This window comes from Carcharodon carcharias, chromosome 2, assembly GCF_017639515.1.
Source record: "Carcharodon carcharias isolate sCarCar2 chromosome 2, sCarCar2.pri, whole genome shotgun sequence".
NCBI lineage: Eukaryota > Metazoa > Chordata > Chondrichthyes > Lamniformes > Lamnidae > Carcharodon > Carcharodon carcharias.
The window spans coordinates 237,822,894-237,841,800 of record NC_054468.1 but is presented as its reverse complement, the minus strand read 5'-3'; the positions used below and the strand labels follow the sequence as shown (position 1 = coordinate 237,841,800).

General features: G+C 45.1%; 1 protein-coding gene across 1 annotated transcript in view; it reads right to left on the bottom strand.

Annotated features, from left to right (window-relative positions):
* Positions 1–18,907, bottom strand: part of LOC121271008 (protein EFR3 homolog B-like) — a 250,589-nt gene that overhangs the window by 162,327 nt on the left and 69,355 nt on the right. Inside the window, exons 12-13 of the mRNA XM_041176694.1 lie at positions 12,885–12,936; positions 11,712–11,884 (exon numbers count right to left, since the gene is read on the bottom strand). Coding sequence (XP_041032628.1) covers positions 11,712–11,884; positions 12,885–12,936 — 225 coding nt within the window. The remainder of the gene's footprint in view (positions 1–11,711; positions 11,885–12,884; positions 12,937–18,907) is intronic.

The following is an 18,907-nucleotide window of genomic DNA, read 5'->3' as shown; positions in this document are numbered from 1 at the left end:
TCCTTAGTAGTGCCGGTGAACTCGGTATCAGCATTTCACATGTATCTGTCCTCAGCATCTTCAGGTATATTCGATATTTCACATTTTAGAAATTATTTTTGAAAATATTGATATCAAGTTCAATCCACACTTCTGTGTTCCATTGGCGCAATGTTGCTTGTGAGGGTGCCCGCATTTTTCTGCCTTTGGTGAATGTTTCCCCACCTTCCAACATCCAATTGTTCCACGTCTTTCCAATACTGTCCTTAAGAGGTTTATTTATACACACATCCAAGGGGTGAACAACACTTGTAAAACTGCTGGGAATAGCTGCAATGTTGCTGTTGATCTTACATCATGATCTACATGATCGACAGCGTAGGATTTGAGCATTTCCCAGAGGAGCAATCTTTTTTCTTTGCATAGTCCTCCTGGTTTCAAGTTCTACACTTTGATTTATTTCTTGCCTTCATCCATCTGGCCTTTCTCCTGAACATGGTGACAATGCCTTTCTGAAATTTCTCCTTGGGGAGAGCTTTGTGTTTGAATATCACCTTTGGCTTTAATTTGATGCCATCCACTGTATGAGATGGGACCATTGTGAACAGTGTCTTCTCATGGCCTGCCATCTTTACAGCAATGTTTTCTTTCAACAATCTTGGTAACTGTCTTGTTTGCTGGCAATTATAAATTCATTGGTGGTTCATCTATATTTCCAAAGCAAGCCAATCGATATACATCTTCTCTCAATGTTGGATGAGAAAATGGTTTCAGATTATTTTAACGTCAAGTTCAGGTGGCAGCTGCAGTGAAATTTTTATTTTCTTACTGAGTAATAAATCATGCCTTTTCATGCATTTTGTGCATCACCTGGCAATAGCCTTGAATTCTGAAATTTTTTCACTTAGAATTTAAGAACATACAAATTAGGAGCAAGAGTAGGCCACTCGGCCCCTCACGCCTGCTCCACCATTCAATAAGGTGATGGTTGATTTGCTTGTGTTTTGAGTTCCACATTCCCATCTACCCCCGATAACCTCTGATTCCCTTGCCTAATAAGAATCTATCTACCTCTATCTTAAAAATATTCAATGACCCCGCCTCCACCACCTTCTGAGGCAGAGAGTTCCAAAGTTACACAACACTCTGAGAGAAAAAAATTCTTTTCATCTCTGTCCTAAAAGGGCGGCCCCTAATTTTAAAACAGTTCCCCGTGGTTCTGGACTCACCCACAAGAGGAAACATCCTTTCCATGTCCACCTTGTCAAGGCCGTTCAGGATCTTGTAAACTTCAATCAAATCACCCCTCACTCTTCTAAACTCCAGTGGAAACAAGCCCAGTCTGTCCAACCTTTCCTGATAAGACAACCCACTCATTCCAGGGAATAGAGTTTGATGGTTCTGTGGGTGATAATACGACTGTTTTGCCAATGCTTGTTAACCCATTCTGTCTTTGTTATCTCAAATTTCAATTGAGCTGCACACGTGCTATTCTTTCTCGAAGGCATTGTGTGGCACACATTAGTTTTGTCAATCAGCTGGGATATTGCCATTAGAATTGGCAGAGGTAAAATCATCTGCTCTGCCCGTCAATGGCAGGCTGTGTTTCCTGCTGTCACACGTCGGGAGTGGCATTTTAAAACATCCGCATATAACCATAAGCCCTGCTCGCTGGATCATCCGGGCATGTTGGCGCGTTTGCACATCGACATGTTTGACAACAACATTTAAAAAGCAGGCAGCTGGCGAACTGAACTTCGAGGGGACCTTGGGAGTGAGTGCACAGTTAATGTTGCGCAGCACTCGCGAGGGTTGGCTGTTCAACTTCAAGGAAGAGGTGCTGTGCATTCAGGTGAAGGCACAGCCAAGTCACTTTTTCCCAGCTGGCTGATAGTGTGGTGCCAGGGCAAGAGCTGCACTGCAATTGGGTCGAGTTGGAGACTCGCAAGGCAGCACGGTCTGATGGTAGTGCACAAGCACATGTGGGAGGTGGGGCAGGGGGAATGGAGGGAAGCGGCCACGCATTAGGGAATTCTTAAATGAAGTGACAATTCCTCTGCAGCTGAGACAATTCAAACACAACCATGTTGACATGCATGGAGTTGGGCTTCCAGCTTATCTGCCCACTAAAGTAACGCAGAGGCATGAAAGTGCTCCTGAACTTTTCACCCCTCAGGCACAGGCTGCAAACTAATGAATGTTTCAGTGGACTGCGGAACAATTGGACAACTGGGCATGTTGTACAATCTCCTTGCTAAAGCTGGCCATGGAGCAGTCACTGGTAGAGGTGTTCACAGCTCCTTGCAATGTCATCATCCTGGTCTGGACCAGTCTCCCCCATGGTTGAAGCTAACAGTGCAGCCTTGCGGTGTGGGTTGGGAGAATGTCTGTGCCTGAGCTGAGAGCACAGCCTGCAGTCCAATGGGCAAAGCTGCTGCCAATCGGTCAGGTGGAGTGGGGCAGAGGTGGATGGGGTTTCAGGCAGCCATGCAGCGCAATAATCTCTTGCCTTCCAAGAGCTGGCCAGCACTCTCTAGGATGTGTTTAAAAGCCATCAGGCTTAACCAAGAGAGGTTCTTAGTACACCCATGCTAACCCACGCACCTCTCTCTTTCATTCAGCAGGTTGATTGCATCAGGAGCATGGAGCCTGGTGACCTAGCTGTGTGCTTCATGGCTGCCAGGAAGCGGAGATGAAGTAGAAGAGAGTGACAGGGGCACCTGGCTAGGCAGAGGAGGAGCAGCACCCACAAGAAGAAGGAGTGGCTGGGACTCCTGCACACACCACTGAAGAGCCACAGTGAGACATTGCTGGTCGGCAACTAGTTAGACCCAGGGTCTACAGGCGCTGCTTGACATTCATGCAGATTACCAAGAACCAGTGTTGCCGAAGACTGCGCATGTGCCACTGAACATGGAGGGTGTCCACTGCCCATGGCCATAAAGGTGACTGCAGCACTCAATGTTTACGCCAGTGGCTCCTTTTTCTGTGGGATATCACAAGCCTCCACACACAATTGCATCCAGGAGGTCATGGATGCCATATTCCTGAAGAGACACAACTTTGTGGATTTTGCTCGAGATCAGGAAAGCCAGGAAGGAAGAGGGTTGGGATTTGCGCCGATCTCAGGTTTCCTACAAGTGCAGGGTGCCATCATTTGCACTCGCATGGCGCACAGATCCTCATCGCAACACAGATCCCCATCGCAACACAGATCCCCATCGCAACACAGATCCTCATCGCAACACAGATCCTCATCGCAACACAGATCCTCATCGCAACACAGATCCCCATCGCAACACAGATCCTCATCGCAACACAGATCCCCATCGCAACACAGATCCTCATCGCAACACAGATCCTCATCGCAACACAGATCCTCATCGCAACACAGATCCCCATCGCAACACAGATCCTCATCGCAACACAGATCCCCATCGCAACACAGATCCTCATCGCAACACAGATCCTCATCTCAACACAGATCCTCATCGCAACACAGATCCTCATTGCAACACAGATCCCCATTGCAACATAGATCCTCATCGCAACACAGATCCTCATTGCAACACAGATCCTCATCGCAACACAGAACCTCATTGCAACACAGATTCTCATCGCAACACAGATCCTCATTGCAACAAGCAGTCAACCGCAAGGGCTACCACCCACAATCACAGGATCAGACAGTACAGAAGAGGCCCATCAGCCCATCGAGTCTGCACTGACATGTGAGAAACACCTGACCTACCTACCTAATCCCATTTACCAGCACTTGGCCCATAGCCTTGAATGTTATGACGTGCCAAGGGCTCATCCAGGTACTTTTTAAAGGATGTGAGGCAACCCGCCTCCACCACCCTCCCAGGCAGCGCATTCCAGACCGTCATCACCCTCTGGGTAAAAAGGTTTTTCCTCACATCCCCCCTGAACCTCCTGCCCCTCACCTTGAACTTGTGTCCCATTGTGACTGACCCTTCAACTAAGGGGAACAGCTGCTCCCTATCCATCCTGTCCATGCCCCTCATAATCTTGTACACCTCGATCTGGTTGCCCCTAATCTTCTCTGCTCCAAAGAAAACAACCCAAGTCTATCCAACCTCTCTTCATAACTTAAATGTTTCATCCCAAGCAACATCCTGGTGAATCTCCTCTGCACCCCCTCCAGTGCAATCACATCCTTCCTATAATGTGGTGACCAGAACTGCACACAGTACTCCAGCTGTGGCCTCACCAAGGTTCTATACAACTCCAACATGACCTCCCTACTTTTGTAATCTATGCCTCGATTGATAAAGGCAAGTCCCATATGCCTTTTTCACTATGCCACTAACATGCCCCTCCGCCTTCAGAGATCTATGGACACACACGCCAAGGTCCCTTTGTTCCTTAGAATGTCCTAGTGCCATGCCATTCATTGAATACTTCCTTGTCAAATTACTCCTTCCAAAGTGTATCACCTCATACTTTTCAGGTTTAAATTCCATCTGCCGCTTGTCTGCCCATTTGACCATCCTGTCTATATCTTCCTGTAGCCCAAGACACTCAACCTCACTGTTAAGCACCCAGCCAATCTTTGTGTCATCCACAAACTTACTAATCCTACCCCCACCCCCATATAGTCATCTACATTGTTTATATAAATGACAAATAATAGGGGACCCCGCACAGATCCCTGTGGTTCGCCACTGGACACTGGCTTCCAGTCACTAAAGCATCCTTCTGTCATCACCCTCTGCCTCCTACAACTAAGCCAGTTTTGAATCCACTTTATCAAATTACCCTTCCTTATAAGTATCCCATATGAGACCTTGTCAAAGGCTTTGCTGAAATCCATATAAACTACATCAACTGCACTCCCCTCATCTACACACCTGGTCACCCCCTCAAAACATTCAATCACATTTGTTAGGCATGACCTCCCTCTGACAAAGCCAAGCTGACTATCTTTGATCTAAACTTGCCTCTCCAAGTGGAGATAGATTCTCTCCTTCAGAATTTTCTCCAATAGTTTCCCTAACACTGGTGTGAGACTCACTGGCCTGTAGTTCCCTGGCTCATCCCTACAACCCTTCCTAAATACGGAACCACATTAGCTGTTTCCAGTCCTCTAGAACCTCCCCTGCGGACTGAGAGGAATTAAAAACTCGGGTCAGAGCCCCTGCAATCTCCTCCCTTGCCTCCCTCAGCAGTCTGGGACACAAATCATCTGGACCTGGAGATTTGTCCACTTTTAAGCCTGCCAACACCTGCAATACCTTGTCACTCATTATATCAATTTGCTTAAGAACCTCTCAGTCTCTCTCCCCGAGTTCCATACCTTCATCCTCATTCTCTTGGGTGAAGACAGACGTGAAGTATTCATTCAACACTCTAGCGATGTCCTCTGGCTCCACCCATAGATTGCCCCCTTGGTCCCTTATGGGCCCTACTCTTTCCCTGGTTATCCTCTTCCCATTGATATACTTATAGAATATCTTGGGATTTTTCCTACTTTTACCAGCCACATCTTTCTCATATCCCCTCTTTGCTCTCCTGATTGCTTTCTTAAGCTCCACCCTGCACTTTCTGTACTCTACTAATATCTCTGCTGATTTGCTTCCCTTGTACCTGCTAAAAGCCTCTCTTTTCCTTCTCATTGTATCCTGAATATCTCTGGTCATCCATGGTTCTCTGGGCCTATTACTCCTTCCTATCACCCTAGAGGGAACATGTTGGTCCTGTATCCTCCCCATATCCTTTTTGAACACCTCCCACTGCTCCTCTGTAGATTTCCCCACAAGTAACTATTCCCAGTCTACCTTGGCCAGATCCTGCCTTATTTTACTAAAATCCACTCTCCCCCAATCCAAAGCATTTTTTTGCAACTTGTCTATTTCTTTGTCCATAAGAAACTTAAACTGTACCATGTTGTGGTCACTATCACTAAAATGCTCCCCCACCACCACCTTAATGTTCAGCTGGTGTGCGACCACCACAAACACATCCTACAGGTCTGCACACAGTTCCCAGGGAGTGTCCATGACTCCTACCTTCTCAGCAGCTCTCAGATCCCTGACATCCTTCAGGGTCCACAGGGGTTGCAGGAATGGTTCCTTGGGGACAAGGGTTACTCACAGAGGATGTGGCCATCTTACAGTGATAACTTTGTCTGCCCTGGAGTGCTGCTTTGGACTGCTATAGAGTGCTTAAGTTGGAATTTGGTGACTGAGGGAATTTAAGGGTTAATTTCTATCCAAACTCTCGTCTTTCTTTAAGTTAGTAATTAACTAAAAGTTGCTGTTTGGGTTGGAAGAAGGTGCGTTTTAGGCCAGCTTTAAAACAGGGTTTATACAGGTTCTGCTTGCAGCTACAACTAGTTAAACAGGCTTAAACAGGTTTTCAGAGGCTAGATTTAGACAGTATAAAAAAAAACAGGTTATCTTACAGTGTTGACTTTGTCTGCCTTGGAGTGCTGCTTTGGGAGTGCTTAAGTCAGAGTTTGGTGAATGAGGGAGTTCGGTGAGGAGGGAATGAAGTGATCCTTTGAGTACCGTGAGTATGATTCGGTAAGTATATACTACTTTTATCGCTTATAGTTTTATTTTGTGATTCATTGTTTGTAAGGACTATATTCTGTAACAGGGAGGAGAAGGGAAGAAGGCCCCAGAGTAATTGATATTATTTGATATTAAGTATCTTCCAAAAGATTTAATTTAAGTTAAAGGGGTAAGTCATGGCAGGGAGAGCTCAAAGCTGTGGTGTGCTCCTCCTGCTCTATGTGGGAAGCCAGGAACATTTCCACATGCCTGCATGTGTGCAGGAAGTGTCTCCAGCTGCAGCTCCTGGAAGCCTGGGTTTCGGAGCTGGAGTGGCAGCTGGGGACACTGTGGAGCATCTGTGAGGTGGAGAGTATCGTGGATAGCACGTATAGAGAGGTGGTTACACCGCAGGCTAAGAGTCTACAGGCAGTAAGGGAATGGGTGACCACCAGGCAGAGCAAGAAGACTAGGCAGTCAGTGCGTGAATCTCCTGTGGCTAGTCCCCTGCAAAACAGATATACCGCTTTGGATACTGTTGGGGGGAATGGCCTCTCAGGGGAAAGCAGCAACAGCCAAATTCGTCGCACCACGGTTGGTTCTGCTGCACAGGGGTGGAGTAAAAAGTGTGGGAATGTAATAGTTATAGGGGATTCCATGGTAGGGGGAATAGATAGGCATTTCTGTGGCTACAAACGAGACTCCAGGATGGTACGTTGCCTCCCTGGTGCTAGGGTCAAGGATGTCTCAGAGCGTCTAGAGGACATTCTGAAGGGGGAGGGTGAACAGCCAGTGGTCGTGGTACACATTGGTACAAATGACATTGGTAGAAAAAGGCATGAGGTCCTAAAAACAGAATATAGGGAGTTAGGAAGTTGAAAAGTAGGACCTCAAAGGTAGTGATCTCAGGGTTACTATCAGTGCCACATGCCAGTCAGAGTAGGAGTAGCAGGATATATTGGATGAATACGTGGCTGAAGAGATGGTGTGAGGGAGAGGGTTTCAGATTCCTGGGACATTGGGACTGGTTCTGGGGGAGATGGGATCAGTACAAACTGGACGGGTTACACCTGGGCAGGACCAGGACTGATGTCCTCGGGGAATATCTGCCAGAGTGGTTGGGGAGGATTTAAACTAAAATGGCTGGGGAATGGGAACCTATGAAAGGAGTCAGAGGAGGGGGAATCAAGGACAACAACAAAAGACAGAAAGGGGAATGAGAAAAGTGATAGGCAGAGAAATCAAGAGCAAGAACCAAACAGGGTCTCAGTGAAAAATAGGGGAATGGGACAAGTAATGTTAAAAAGACAAGCCTTAAGGCTTTGTGCCTTAACACAAGGAGCATTCGCAATAAAGTGGATGAATTAACCGTGCAGATAGATGTAAACAGGTATGATATAGTCGGGATTACAGAGACATGGCTGCAGGGTGACCAGGGATGGGAACTGAACATCCAGGGGTATTCAGTATTAAGGAAGGACAGACAAAAAGGAAAAGGCGGTGGAGTTGCATTGCTGGTTAAAAAGGAAACTAACGCAATAGTGAGGAAAGATATTAGCTCCGACAATGTGGAATCTGTTTGGGTAGAGCTGAGAAACACTAAGGGGCAAAAAACGTTAGTGGGGATGGTAAATGGACCCCCAAAATGTAGTGGTGATGTTGGGAATAGCATTAAACAGGAAATTAGACACGCATGTAATAAAGGAACATCTGTAATTATGGGTGACTTTAATCTGCATATAGATTGGGCAAATCAAATTAGTAACAATATCGTAGAGGAGGAATTACTGGAGTGTATACAGGATGTTTTTCTGGACCAATATGTTAAGGAACCAACTGGAGAACAGGACATCCTAGACTGGGTATTGTATAATGAGAAAGGAATAATTGGCAATCTAGTTGTGCGAGGCCCCTTGAAGATGAGCGACCATAATATGACAGAATTCTTCATCAAGATGGAAAGTGACGTAGTTGATTCTGAGACGAGGGTCCTGAATCTTAATAAAGGAAACTATGATGGTGAGGTGTGAGTTGGTATGATGGATTGGGAAACGTTACTTAAAGGGATGACGATGGATAGGCAATGGCAAACATTCAAAGAGCGCACAGGTGAACTGCAACAATTGTTTATTCCTGTCTGGCGCAAAAGTAAAACAGGAAAGGTGGCCACACCATGGCTTAGAAGGGAAATTAGAGATGGTATTAGATCCAAGGAAGAAGCATACAAATTGGCCAGAAAAAACAACGACCTGAGGATTGGGAGCACTTTCGAATTCAGCAAAGGAGGACCAAGGCGTTGATTAAGAAGGGGAAAATAGAGTACAAGAGTAAGCTTGCAGGGAACATAAAAACTGACTGTAAAAGTTTCTATAGGTATGTGTGAAGAGAAAAAGATTGGTAAAGACAAATGTAGGTGCCTTACAGTCAGAAACAGGGGAATTTATAATGGGGAACAAAGAAATAGTTGACCAACTAAATACATACTTTGGTTCTGTCTTCACAAAGGAGAACACAAATAACATACCAGAAATGTTGTGGAACACAGGGTTTAGTGAGAGGGAGGAACTGAAAGAAATCAGTATTAGTAGGGAAATGGTGTTGGAGAAATTGATGGGATTGAAGGCTGATAAATCCCCGGGGCCTGATAATCAACATCCCAGAGTACTTAAGGAAGTGGCCCTAGAAATAATAGATGAATTGGTGGTCATCTTCCAAGATTCTATAGACTCTGGAACAGTTCCTACAGATTGGAGGGTAGCTTATGTAACCCCACTCTTTAAAAAGGGAGGCAGAGAGAAAACAGGGAATTATAGACCAGTCAGCCTGACGTCGGTAGTGGGGAAAATTCTACAGTCCATTATAAAAGATTTAATAGCTGAGCATTTGGAAAACAGTGGCAGAATTGGACAGAGTCAGCATGGATTTACGAAAGGGAAATCATGCTTGACAAAACTACTCGAATTTTTCGAGGATATAACTAGTGGAGTTGATGAGGAGGAGCCAGTGGATGTCGTTTACTTGGACTTTCAGAAGGCTTTTGACAAAGTCCCACATTAGAGATTAGCGTGTAAAATTAAAGCACATGGGATTGGGGGTAGTGCATTGAGATAGAAAGGAAACTGGTTGGCAGTCAGGAAACAAAGAGTAGGAATAAACAGGTCTTTTTCTGAATGGCAGGCAGTGACTCGTGGGGTACTGCAGGGACCCCAGCTATTCACAATATATATTAATGATTTAGATGAAGGAACTAAATGGGAGATGTTTAAGCTAATTCTGCAGGGGGAAGGGACACAGAATGTTAGCAGAATAGGGACACATCATAACACAGTAAAACAATCAAGTCAGAGGGAGTACAGCTGCATTAAGTTTCAAGGGAGTAAGGCAAGGCTGGATGGCCTCTACTTAAATGCCAGGAGTATTACAGGTAAAACAGATGAGTTAAGGGTGAGGATTGACACGTGGAATTGTGATATTGTAGCCATCACTGAGACGTGGTTGAGGGAGGGGCAGGATTGGCAGCTTAACATTCCGGAATATAGAACCTTCAGGCGAGACAGGAGAGGGGGTAAAAGAGAAGGAGGCATTGCATTATTAGTTAAAGAGTCAGTTACTGCAGTGAGGAGAGATGATATCTTGGAGGGGGCATTGAATGAAGCTTTGTGGCTAGTGCTTAGGAATAAAAAAGGGGCAGCCACTTTGTTAGGTGTTTATTACAGACCCCCAGATAGTCAGCCCGAAACTGAGGAGCAAGTATGTGCACAATTTGCGGATGTGTGTAAAAACAATAACAATAGTGTAATTATATTAGGTGATTTCAACTTTCCCTACATTATTGGGATAGACATAGTGTTAAGCGCTTGGATGGAGTGGATTTCTTGAAGTGTGTACAGGTGAACCTTTTAGGTCAATACATAGAGGGTCCAACAAGGGACGGTGCAGTTCTGGACCTAATTCTGAGGAATGAAGCTGTATAGGTGGCTGAGGTGGTGGTGGGGGAGCATTTTAGTGATAGCGACCATAATTTAAGCTGGTTATGAACAAAGAAATAGACAAGTTGCAAAAAAATGTGTTGGATTGGGGGAGAGTGGATTTTAGTAAAATAAGGCAGGATCTGGCCAAGGTAGATTGGGGCATCTACTTGTGGGGGAATCTACAGAAGAGCAGGGGGGATGTTCATAAAGGAAATGGGGAGGGTATAGGCTCAACATGTTCCCTCTAGAGTGATAGGAAGGAGTAACAAGCCCAGAGAACCATGGGTGAACAGAGATATTCAGGATACGATGAGAAGGAAAAGAGAGGCTTTTAGCAAATCAGCGGAGGCATTAGTGGAGTACAGAAGGTGCAGGGTGGAGCTTAAGAAAGCAAAGAGGGGATATGAGAAAGCTGTGGCTGGTAAAAGTAGAGGAAATCCCAAGTATATCAATGGGAAGAGGATAACCAAGGAAAGAGTAGGGCCCATAAGGGACCAAGGGGGCAATCTATGGGTGGAGCCAGAGGACATCGCTAGAGTGTTGAACAAATACTTCACATCCATCTTCACCCAAGAGAATGGGGATGAAGGTATGGAACCCGGGGAGAGAGACTGTGAGGCTCTTGAACAAATTGATATAGGGAGTGACAAGGTACTGGAGGTGTTGGCAGGCTTAAAAGTGGACAAATGTCCAGGTCCAGATGATTTGTGTCCCAGACTGCTGAGGGAGGCAAGGGAGGAGATCGCAGGGTCTCTGACCCGAATTTTTAATTCCTCTCTGGCCACAGGGGAGGTGCCAGAGGACTGGAGAACAGCTAATGTGGTTCCGCTATTTAAGAAGGGTTGTAGAGATAAGCCAGGGAACTATAGACCAGTGAGTCTCATGTCAGTGGTAGGGAAACTATTGGAGAAAATTCTGAAGGAGAGTATCTATCTCCACTTGGAGAGGCAAGGTTTGATCAGGGATAGTCTGCATGGCTTTGTCAGAGGGAGGTCATGCCTAACAAATGTGATTGAATGTTTTGAGGGGGTGACCAGGTGTGTAGATGAGGGTAGTGCAGTTGATGTAATTTTTATGGATTTCAGCAAAGCCTTTGGCAAGGTCCCACATGGGAGCTAGACTTGTTCTCTTGGAGAAGAGATGGTTGAGAGGAGGTTCAAAATCATGAGGACATGACAGGCTGAATGGCCTCATTCTGTTCTGTAGCTATTCTATTAGTGCAGTGGTTTCACTTGGGATATACCTGATGTGAGAGAATTTGTGCCTGTTTCCTTGGCGGTCAATCAGACTGAGGAGGATCTCTATGACCAGGAGGCGAAGTTCAGCATCCTCCATTAATGAAGCAGATAGAAGGGGTTCCAGGAAGGAGGTGGGCAAGGTTGCTAACAGATTATTGCTCTGGAATCCAATCGTCACCTTCAGGTAACATCAAAGAAATAGAAAAATTATACACTGAAACATTACAGTCAGAGGAAGAATTAGTGACATAAAACACTTGAAAATAGCTCAGATACAACATTTTCACCTCCTTCCACTGAAATACACAGCTCAGCTTTTAAATTCTTAATCACCAGGTTAAGCCCAAATTGTGTTTGAGTGAGCAATGCTCACCATGGCAGATAGGAAAACCTTTCCACTTCTGTCGATCAAACACTCCCAGGACAGGTACAGTACGGGGTTAGATACAGAGTAAAGCTCCCTCTACACTGTCCCAATCAAACACTCCCAGGACAGGTACAGCACGGGGTTAGATACAGAGTAAAGCTCCCTCTACACTGTCCCCATCAAACACTCCCAGGACAGGTACAGCACGGGGTTAGATACAGAATAAATCTCCCTCTACACTGTCCCCATCAAACACTCCAAGGGCAGGTACAGCACGGGGTTAGATACAGAGTAAAGCTCCCTCTACACTGTCCCCATCAAACACTCCCAGGACATGTACAGCACGGGGTTAGATACAGAGTAAAGCTCCCTCTACACTGTCCCCATCAAACACTCCCAGGACAGGTACAGCACGGGGTTAGATACAGAGTAAAGCTCACTCTACACTGTCCCCATCAAACACTCCCTGGACAGGTACAGCACGGGGTTAGATACAGAGTAAAGCTCCCTCTACACCGTCCCCATCAAACACTCCCAGGACAGGTACAGCATGGCATTAGATACTGAGTAAAGTTCCCTCTACACTGTCCCCATCAAACATTCCCAGCGCAGGTAAAACATAACATATAACAGGGAACAGCATTATCAGAGTTGTAAGTACTGAGTGAACTTTGCTTTCTATTCTCAGGCGGCAAGGCTGGTTGTGCCCAGTTAGCACTTTGGTGATTTAGGTATGCATGAGTGAGCCACATTTTGACTTTACTAATGGGTCTGCACTGAAGAACTGAGGGAATATTTTCCAGAATCATACCTGTAGGAGGGATTTTAACAGCATCAACTGAATCATACGATTTCCATTATCCCTGGAACAGGAAGCAGAACATGAAATGAATACTCCGTTACAGGCCTGTTTTACTGCATTGAACATAAAATACTGTAGCAATCAGTCAAACGACAGAGGACATTGGTACAGAACTAGGTTGCCGAATCAGACTGTGCCCTCTCCACTGCTCAGCACTTGCACATGACCATGACGTTTCAGCTGATATGAAAACAAGAAATGCTGGAAAAACTTAGCAGGTCTGAAAGCATCTGTGGAGTGAGAGAGAGACAGAGATAACGTTTTGAGTCCATATCAGGTACTTCCCTTCCCTAGAAGAGTCATATGGACTCAAAACATTATCTCTGTCTCTCTCTCTCCACAGATGCTGTCAGACCTGATGAGTTTTTCCAGCATTTCTTGTTTTCATTTCAGATTTCCAGTATCTGCAGTATTTTGCCTTTATTTTAATGTTTCTGCTGATGCCTGGTGTATGTCTGTGCTGTGCAGCAACACGGTAGCATTTCTTCCCATTGTACTTGAGGGCTGTGCATGGAGCAAATCTGGCGATTTCAGAAGGATGATGAACATGTTATCTTGTACTAACACAGCTTTTGGGTGAAAAATGGCTGCCTAGTAACTGGTAGCTCTGTTAACCACTACCTCCACACCTACTGAAAAAAGAGGCAGCTTACCTGCAGTGCACACCTCACAAACTGGCTTTTGCATACCCTCCCTTCCTATCTCAGAATAATTGTGACTACAGGACGTCTGGTGGATACAGTGCTGTCGTGGATGTGGTATTGGACTAGCCGACCATAGGTGCTGAGTACTAATCCCACCCTGTGAAACTAAATTCAATAAAAATCCAAACAGTTCAGTGTTATCCTTCAGATCGGTTGATAGCATCTAGTCCAATTCAACTTTAGGTCAATGGTGACATCCAAGATGTTGATGCTGGTGGACTCAACCTAGTTCAGCCTGAGGCAGTGACCAGGAAAGATGGCAGTCATGGCAGAGGCAAAAGATCATGGTTCTTAACTTGCCAAAGTTTATCTGAAGAAAATTGTATCTCATCCAAGACTGAATGCCAGAAAAGTATCCAACAACATAGTGGCAGTGGGTTTTCCGATACAGTGGTTGGGTCCACAGCTGGAATAGGGACCCTAGGAAGACGGTGGCATAAAATAGCTGGACGGTGTGATGGACAGACAGTAGATTTGTTATTGAAGAAGAATGGGATCGAAGGGCAGCAAGGTCTTCCTTAGCTGAAGTTACTCTATATTCTTGCAGACTTTGTGTTGATGTGTATGTATGCCACTGAAACTGTTCCACAGATACTGTCAGTGCTTCAGGTTTTATTTTATTCATTCAAGGGATGTGGGCTCCACTGGTTAGGCCTGCATTCATTGCTCTTAAGATGTCAGAGCTCTCTCCCCACCCTGATGAAAGCAGCTATAAAATGCACTACACCTCTGCATTAGGCTGTCCATTTTATTGGCACTAATCTCTGGAGGGAAACATTCAATTGACACTAAAAACCAAGTATGGACGAACGTTCTTGTCCAGCACAAACCAAGTCCATGTATTTGCAATAAGTTGAGGTTTTTTTCAATGCTTCAATGGAAAGTCACAAGGGCAAAAGCTTTTTGAAAGCTGTTAAGTCCTAATGCATCTGTTTTAGAGTGTTTACTCCACCCACTATGTGACTTCTCAGCTGAAAGCAAGTATGAGATATGAAATAAGAGATTGTCATTTGGTAGTACAGAACTTGACAATCCTAAATTGGTTATTTGTGTATTGAGAACAGTCTGTACCCTGCCCGTTGTGAACAGCGGCTGGGACAAGCTGTTTGATACGATCCGCCAGTCTTTGGGACATACAGCGTACATACCCAGCATCACACTGACACTGAAATCCATATACCACATCACTCATTTGTGTGATAGGCAGAATGTCTTTATGGCTTGTTGGCAGCATTCTGTTAGTGGCGAACACCACTCGTGTTGCTACTGTATAGTAGCAGTGTGAAACAGCTAGCTTCACCTGTTGCTCAAATTCAAACAGCATGTCCCTTTTGCTGTTCACAATGGGCAAGGTACAGACAGTGCCCAACCAGCCCGTGCTGGCAAAACTCAAAACACAGTGTCCAACATTAGATGTGATTCCGCAATTGGACAATATTTGCTAAATAATCCTCAGCCTGCTAAGAATTACGCTGACAACCAATTGAAGATTGTCAGTCACACTCACAATATGTTGCATTTGCAGGTACTGGAAACTACATATATTAATACACGGGGCCCTGTTCTTTGCAGACAGAAAGAACACATACACACATTGTACCTGTTTTAGCTAAACAAAATAAGTAACAGCCATTTGCTGGTTCATTCCCCAGGGCAATGCATTGACCAATTAGAGTTAATCTGCCTGGTTTAAATTACAAACAATGCTTGGCAGTTAACTGTTAGTCATCATTAACTGGGGCATTCTCCGTGGTAATGTTCTTCCAATCAGAGTCAACTTGCCAACCAATCAGCACTCTCTTCTCATACAGTACAAAGTTGTTGTTTCCCCTGACATTGGTATTCTTGTGAATTGTCCTGATGAGAGCAAGATGAAAAGCTTTGACAGAATGACTTTTGTCAGTAATAAGTAAGAGATTGTTGCCTGATGCTATCGGAGCTTCAGCACACTCTGTTCACTAATTTGCCTCAGTGTCCTGTTTCTTCCCTCCAAATTTCACCCAGTTATTTTGTTTTCTATTCTATTTTTGGTGCTGTTTACTAAGCATGATACTCTCACTTGGCAATGGATATTTAAAAAAATTACAAGAACTGATTAAATCCAACCATAACCTCAGGCACAGATACTAAGTACCTTATACCCAGTTTAACAACAATGTGCATTGATATGGTGACTTTAATTTAATAAAATGTCCCAAATGCTTCACAGAGGCTTTATAGCACAAACTACGACACCAAGCACATAAAGAGACAGTTGGACAGATGATGAAAAGTTGGTTCAAAGAGGTTGGCTTTAAGGACTGTCTTAAAGAAGGAAAGTGAGTAGAGAGGTTTAGGTAGGGAAATCCAAAGCTTAAGGTCCAGGCAACTGAAGATTTGCAAACTATGATGGAAAATGGGGCTAATTCCAACTCCTTCCCTATTACTAAGAGTATGAAGGATGGATGTGCCCTCAAACCATCGCTTTTAGATCTTCGCTTGCCGTTTTCCTTCTTGTGGCTTTCAATAACCTCAAGATAGAATTCAAGATGGGATCCAGGACTGATTCAACTCTTTAAGCTTACACTACAGGAGACCAAGGATCTGGAAGAACAAAATAAAAAGCAAAATACTGCAGACCCTGGAAATCTGAAATAAAAAAACAGAAAATGCTGGAAAAACTCAGCAAGAATGGCACCATCTGTGGAGCGAGAGACAGAGTTAACGTTTTGAGTCCGTATGACCCTTCTTCAGAGCTCTGATGCTGTCAGACATGCTGAGTTTTTCCAGCATTTTTTGTTTCTATTTCTGGAAGAACAAGTGCTGATTGTGGTCATAAGAACATATGAACACACAATTTAGGAGAAGGAGTAGGCCATTTGGCCCCTCGAGTCTGTTCTGCCATTTAATAAGATCATGGCTGATCTGACTGTGGCCTCAACTCCACATTCTGCCTACCCCCAATAACCTCGTGGTCATTGCCATGCTGGTATACAAACAACCATGAACCATCTTGTAACAACGTGCCTGCAAACAGTCTTAAGGAGACACGGGACACTTCCAACCAGCCCCGACCTCCAAACTCCAACAACCATCGCTATTGATGATCACAAGCTTCTGGCTAAGGGCAGATTCACCTACCAGGGTAGCATCCTGAGCAGAGAAGTTCATATCCATGGAGAGATCCTGAAGAATCATCAAAGCCTCTGTTTAACAAACTGAGTGAGTGCCCCAGATGAGTAATGGATCAAGCTCCGAGTACACAGGGCTGCTGTGACGACCATCCATACTTTATTCCTGTGAAAGTTGGACAATAGCTTTCCACCAGTGAATAGATTTCACCCAAGCTAGAAGATGAATATTTAGGAGAATATTTAGGGGAGTTTGATTCAACTGCATGGTTCAAGTGGAGAATTACTAAATAAGGCAAATGGCCTGTGTTTTCTGCTGGGGTGGGTGAAGGGAGAAAATGGAACTTTATGTTAGAGTTGCACCTTAAACATCCTCTTGATCCTCTTTCAGATATTGATTAACAGATAGTGTATTTCCAATGTTTATACTTTTGAATTGCTAATTCTTAACTGTCGTCTCCTGTTGTTATCATTCCACTGACCAAAGCTTCAGGAATCTGCACTTGTGCAGAGAACATCAAAATCCAGATGTTGCTGTCAATGATTCTATGCTTCTCCAGAGGGTGCACTGGAATGGAAAATTCAGCTCCTTTATGTTCTAATGGTTTAGATTGTGAGCACAACAGAGTGAAGCTTTTGTAAATGCAATAAAGCCTATGCTCAGGCTTAAGATATTTGGCTCCCTCTGCTGGACATAGGCAGCTTCACTGATGCTTCAGAAGCTGAGAAAAAGACTTGCATTTATATAGCACCTTTCATGACCTCAATCGCTCAAACGATTTTACAGCCAATGAAGTATTTTTGTAGTCACTATCATAATATAGGAATACGACAACTAATTTGCACACAGCAAGGTCTCAAAAACAGCAATGTGATAAAGGTCAGATAAATCTGTCTTAATGGTGCTGGGTTGAGGGGCAAACATTGGCTAGGCCACTGGGATAGCTTGCCTGGTCTTCTTTGAAATATTACTGAGGAATCTACCTCTGACAGTGCAGCACTCCCTCAGTACTGACCCTCCGACAGTGCAATGCTCCCTCAGTACTGACCCTCTGACAGTGCAGCAATCCCTCAGTACTGACTCTCCGACAGTGCAGTACTCCCTCAGTACTGACCCTCCGACAGTGCAGTACTCCCTCAGTACTGACCCTCCGACAGTGCAGCACTCCCTCAGTACTGACCCTCTGACAGTGCAGCACTCCCTCAGTACTGACCCTCTGATAGTGCAGCACTCCCTCAGTACTGACCCTCTCACAGTGCAGCACTCCCTCAGTACTGACCCTCTGACAGTGCGGCACTCCCCCAGTACTGACCTTCCGACAGTGCAGCACTCCCTCAGTACTGACTCTCTGACAGTGCAGCACTCCCTCAGTACTGACCCTCGGACTGCAGCACTCCCTCAGTACTGACTCCCTGACAGTGCAGCACTCCCTCAGTACTGACCCTCTGACAGTGCAGCACTCCCTCAGTACTGACCCTCGGACTGCAGCACTCCCTCAGTACTGACTCCCTGACAGTGCAGTACTCCCTCAGTAATGACCCTCCAACAGTGCTGCACTCCCCTAGTACTGACCCTCTGACAGTCCTGCACTCCCTCAGCACTGATCCCAGGGTTTCAGCTTAGGATTTTGTGTTCCAGTCTCTCGGGTGGAGCTTGCACCCACAACCTTCAGATTCAAATGAAGTCTCTGACAGATGCTGAAGCCTACGTGTTAATATAATTTGCCTGGCGGTCAGTCGATGGAGTGTAAAATTGGGTGCAATGTGAAATGGGTGTCTGGCCCATCTGCTCCCCGATCCCATTAGGCATCTGTCACCACATGGCACATCAAAGGAGCATTTTCATGGATTGAAAATAGGTTTTCCAAATGCAGGGAATAAGCTGTGGGTCCATCAGCTATTGGAAAGTGAGTGTGCAGGGTCTCAGTAACCCACGGCACAGCATTTCAGAGTGCACTCCCTCTTCTTATTAATGCTCAGATATCCCAAACTGTGACTAGTAACAGTACTTTAGCACTTATCCAGCACTGAGGAGGTGGTGAACAGCTTTTCAAAATATCCAGGCCCAAAGAAAAACTTGGCGTGACACTAAGTGAGGGTTAATGCACACAGTGGGTTATTGCGCTGGTTGAATGGCTGTGTGTCACCCATGCTGCAT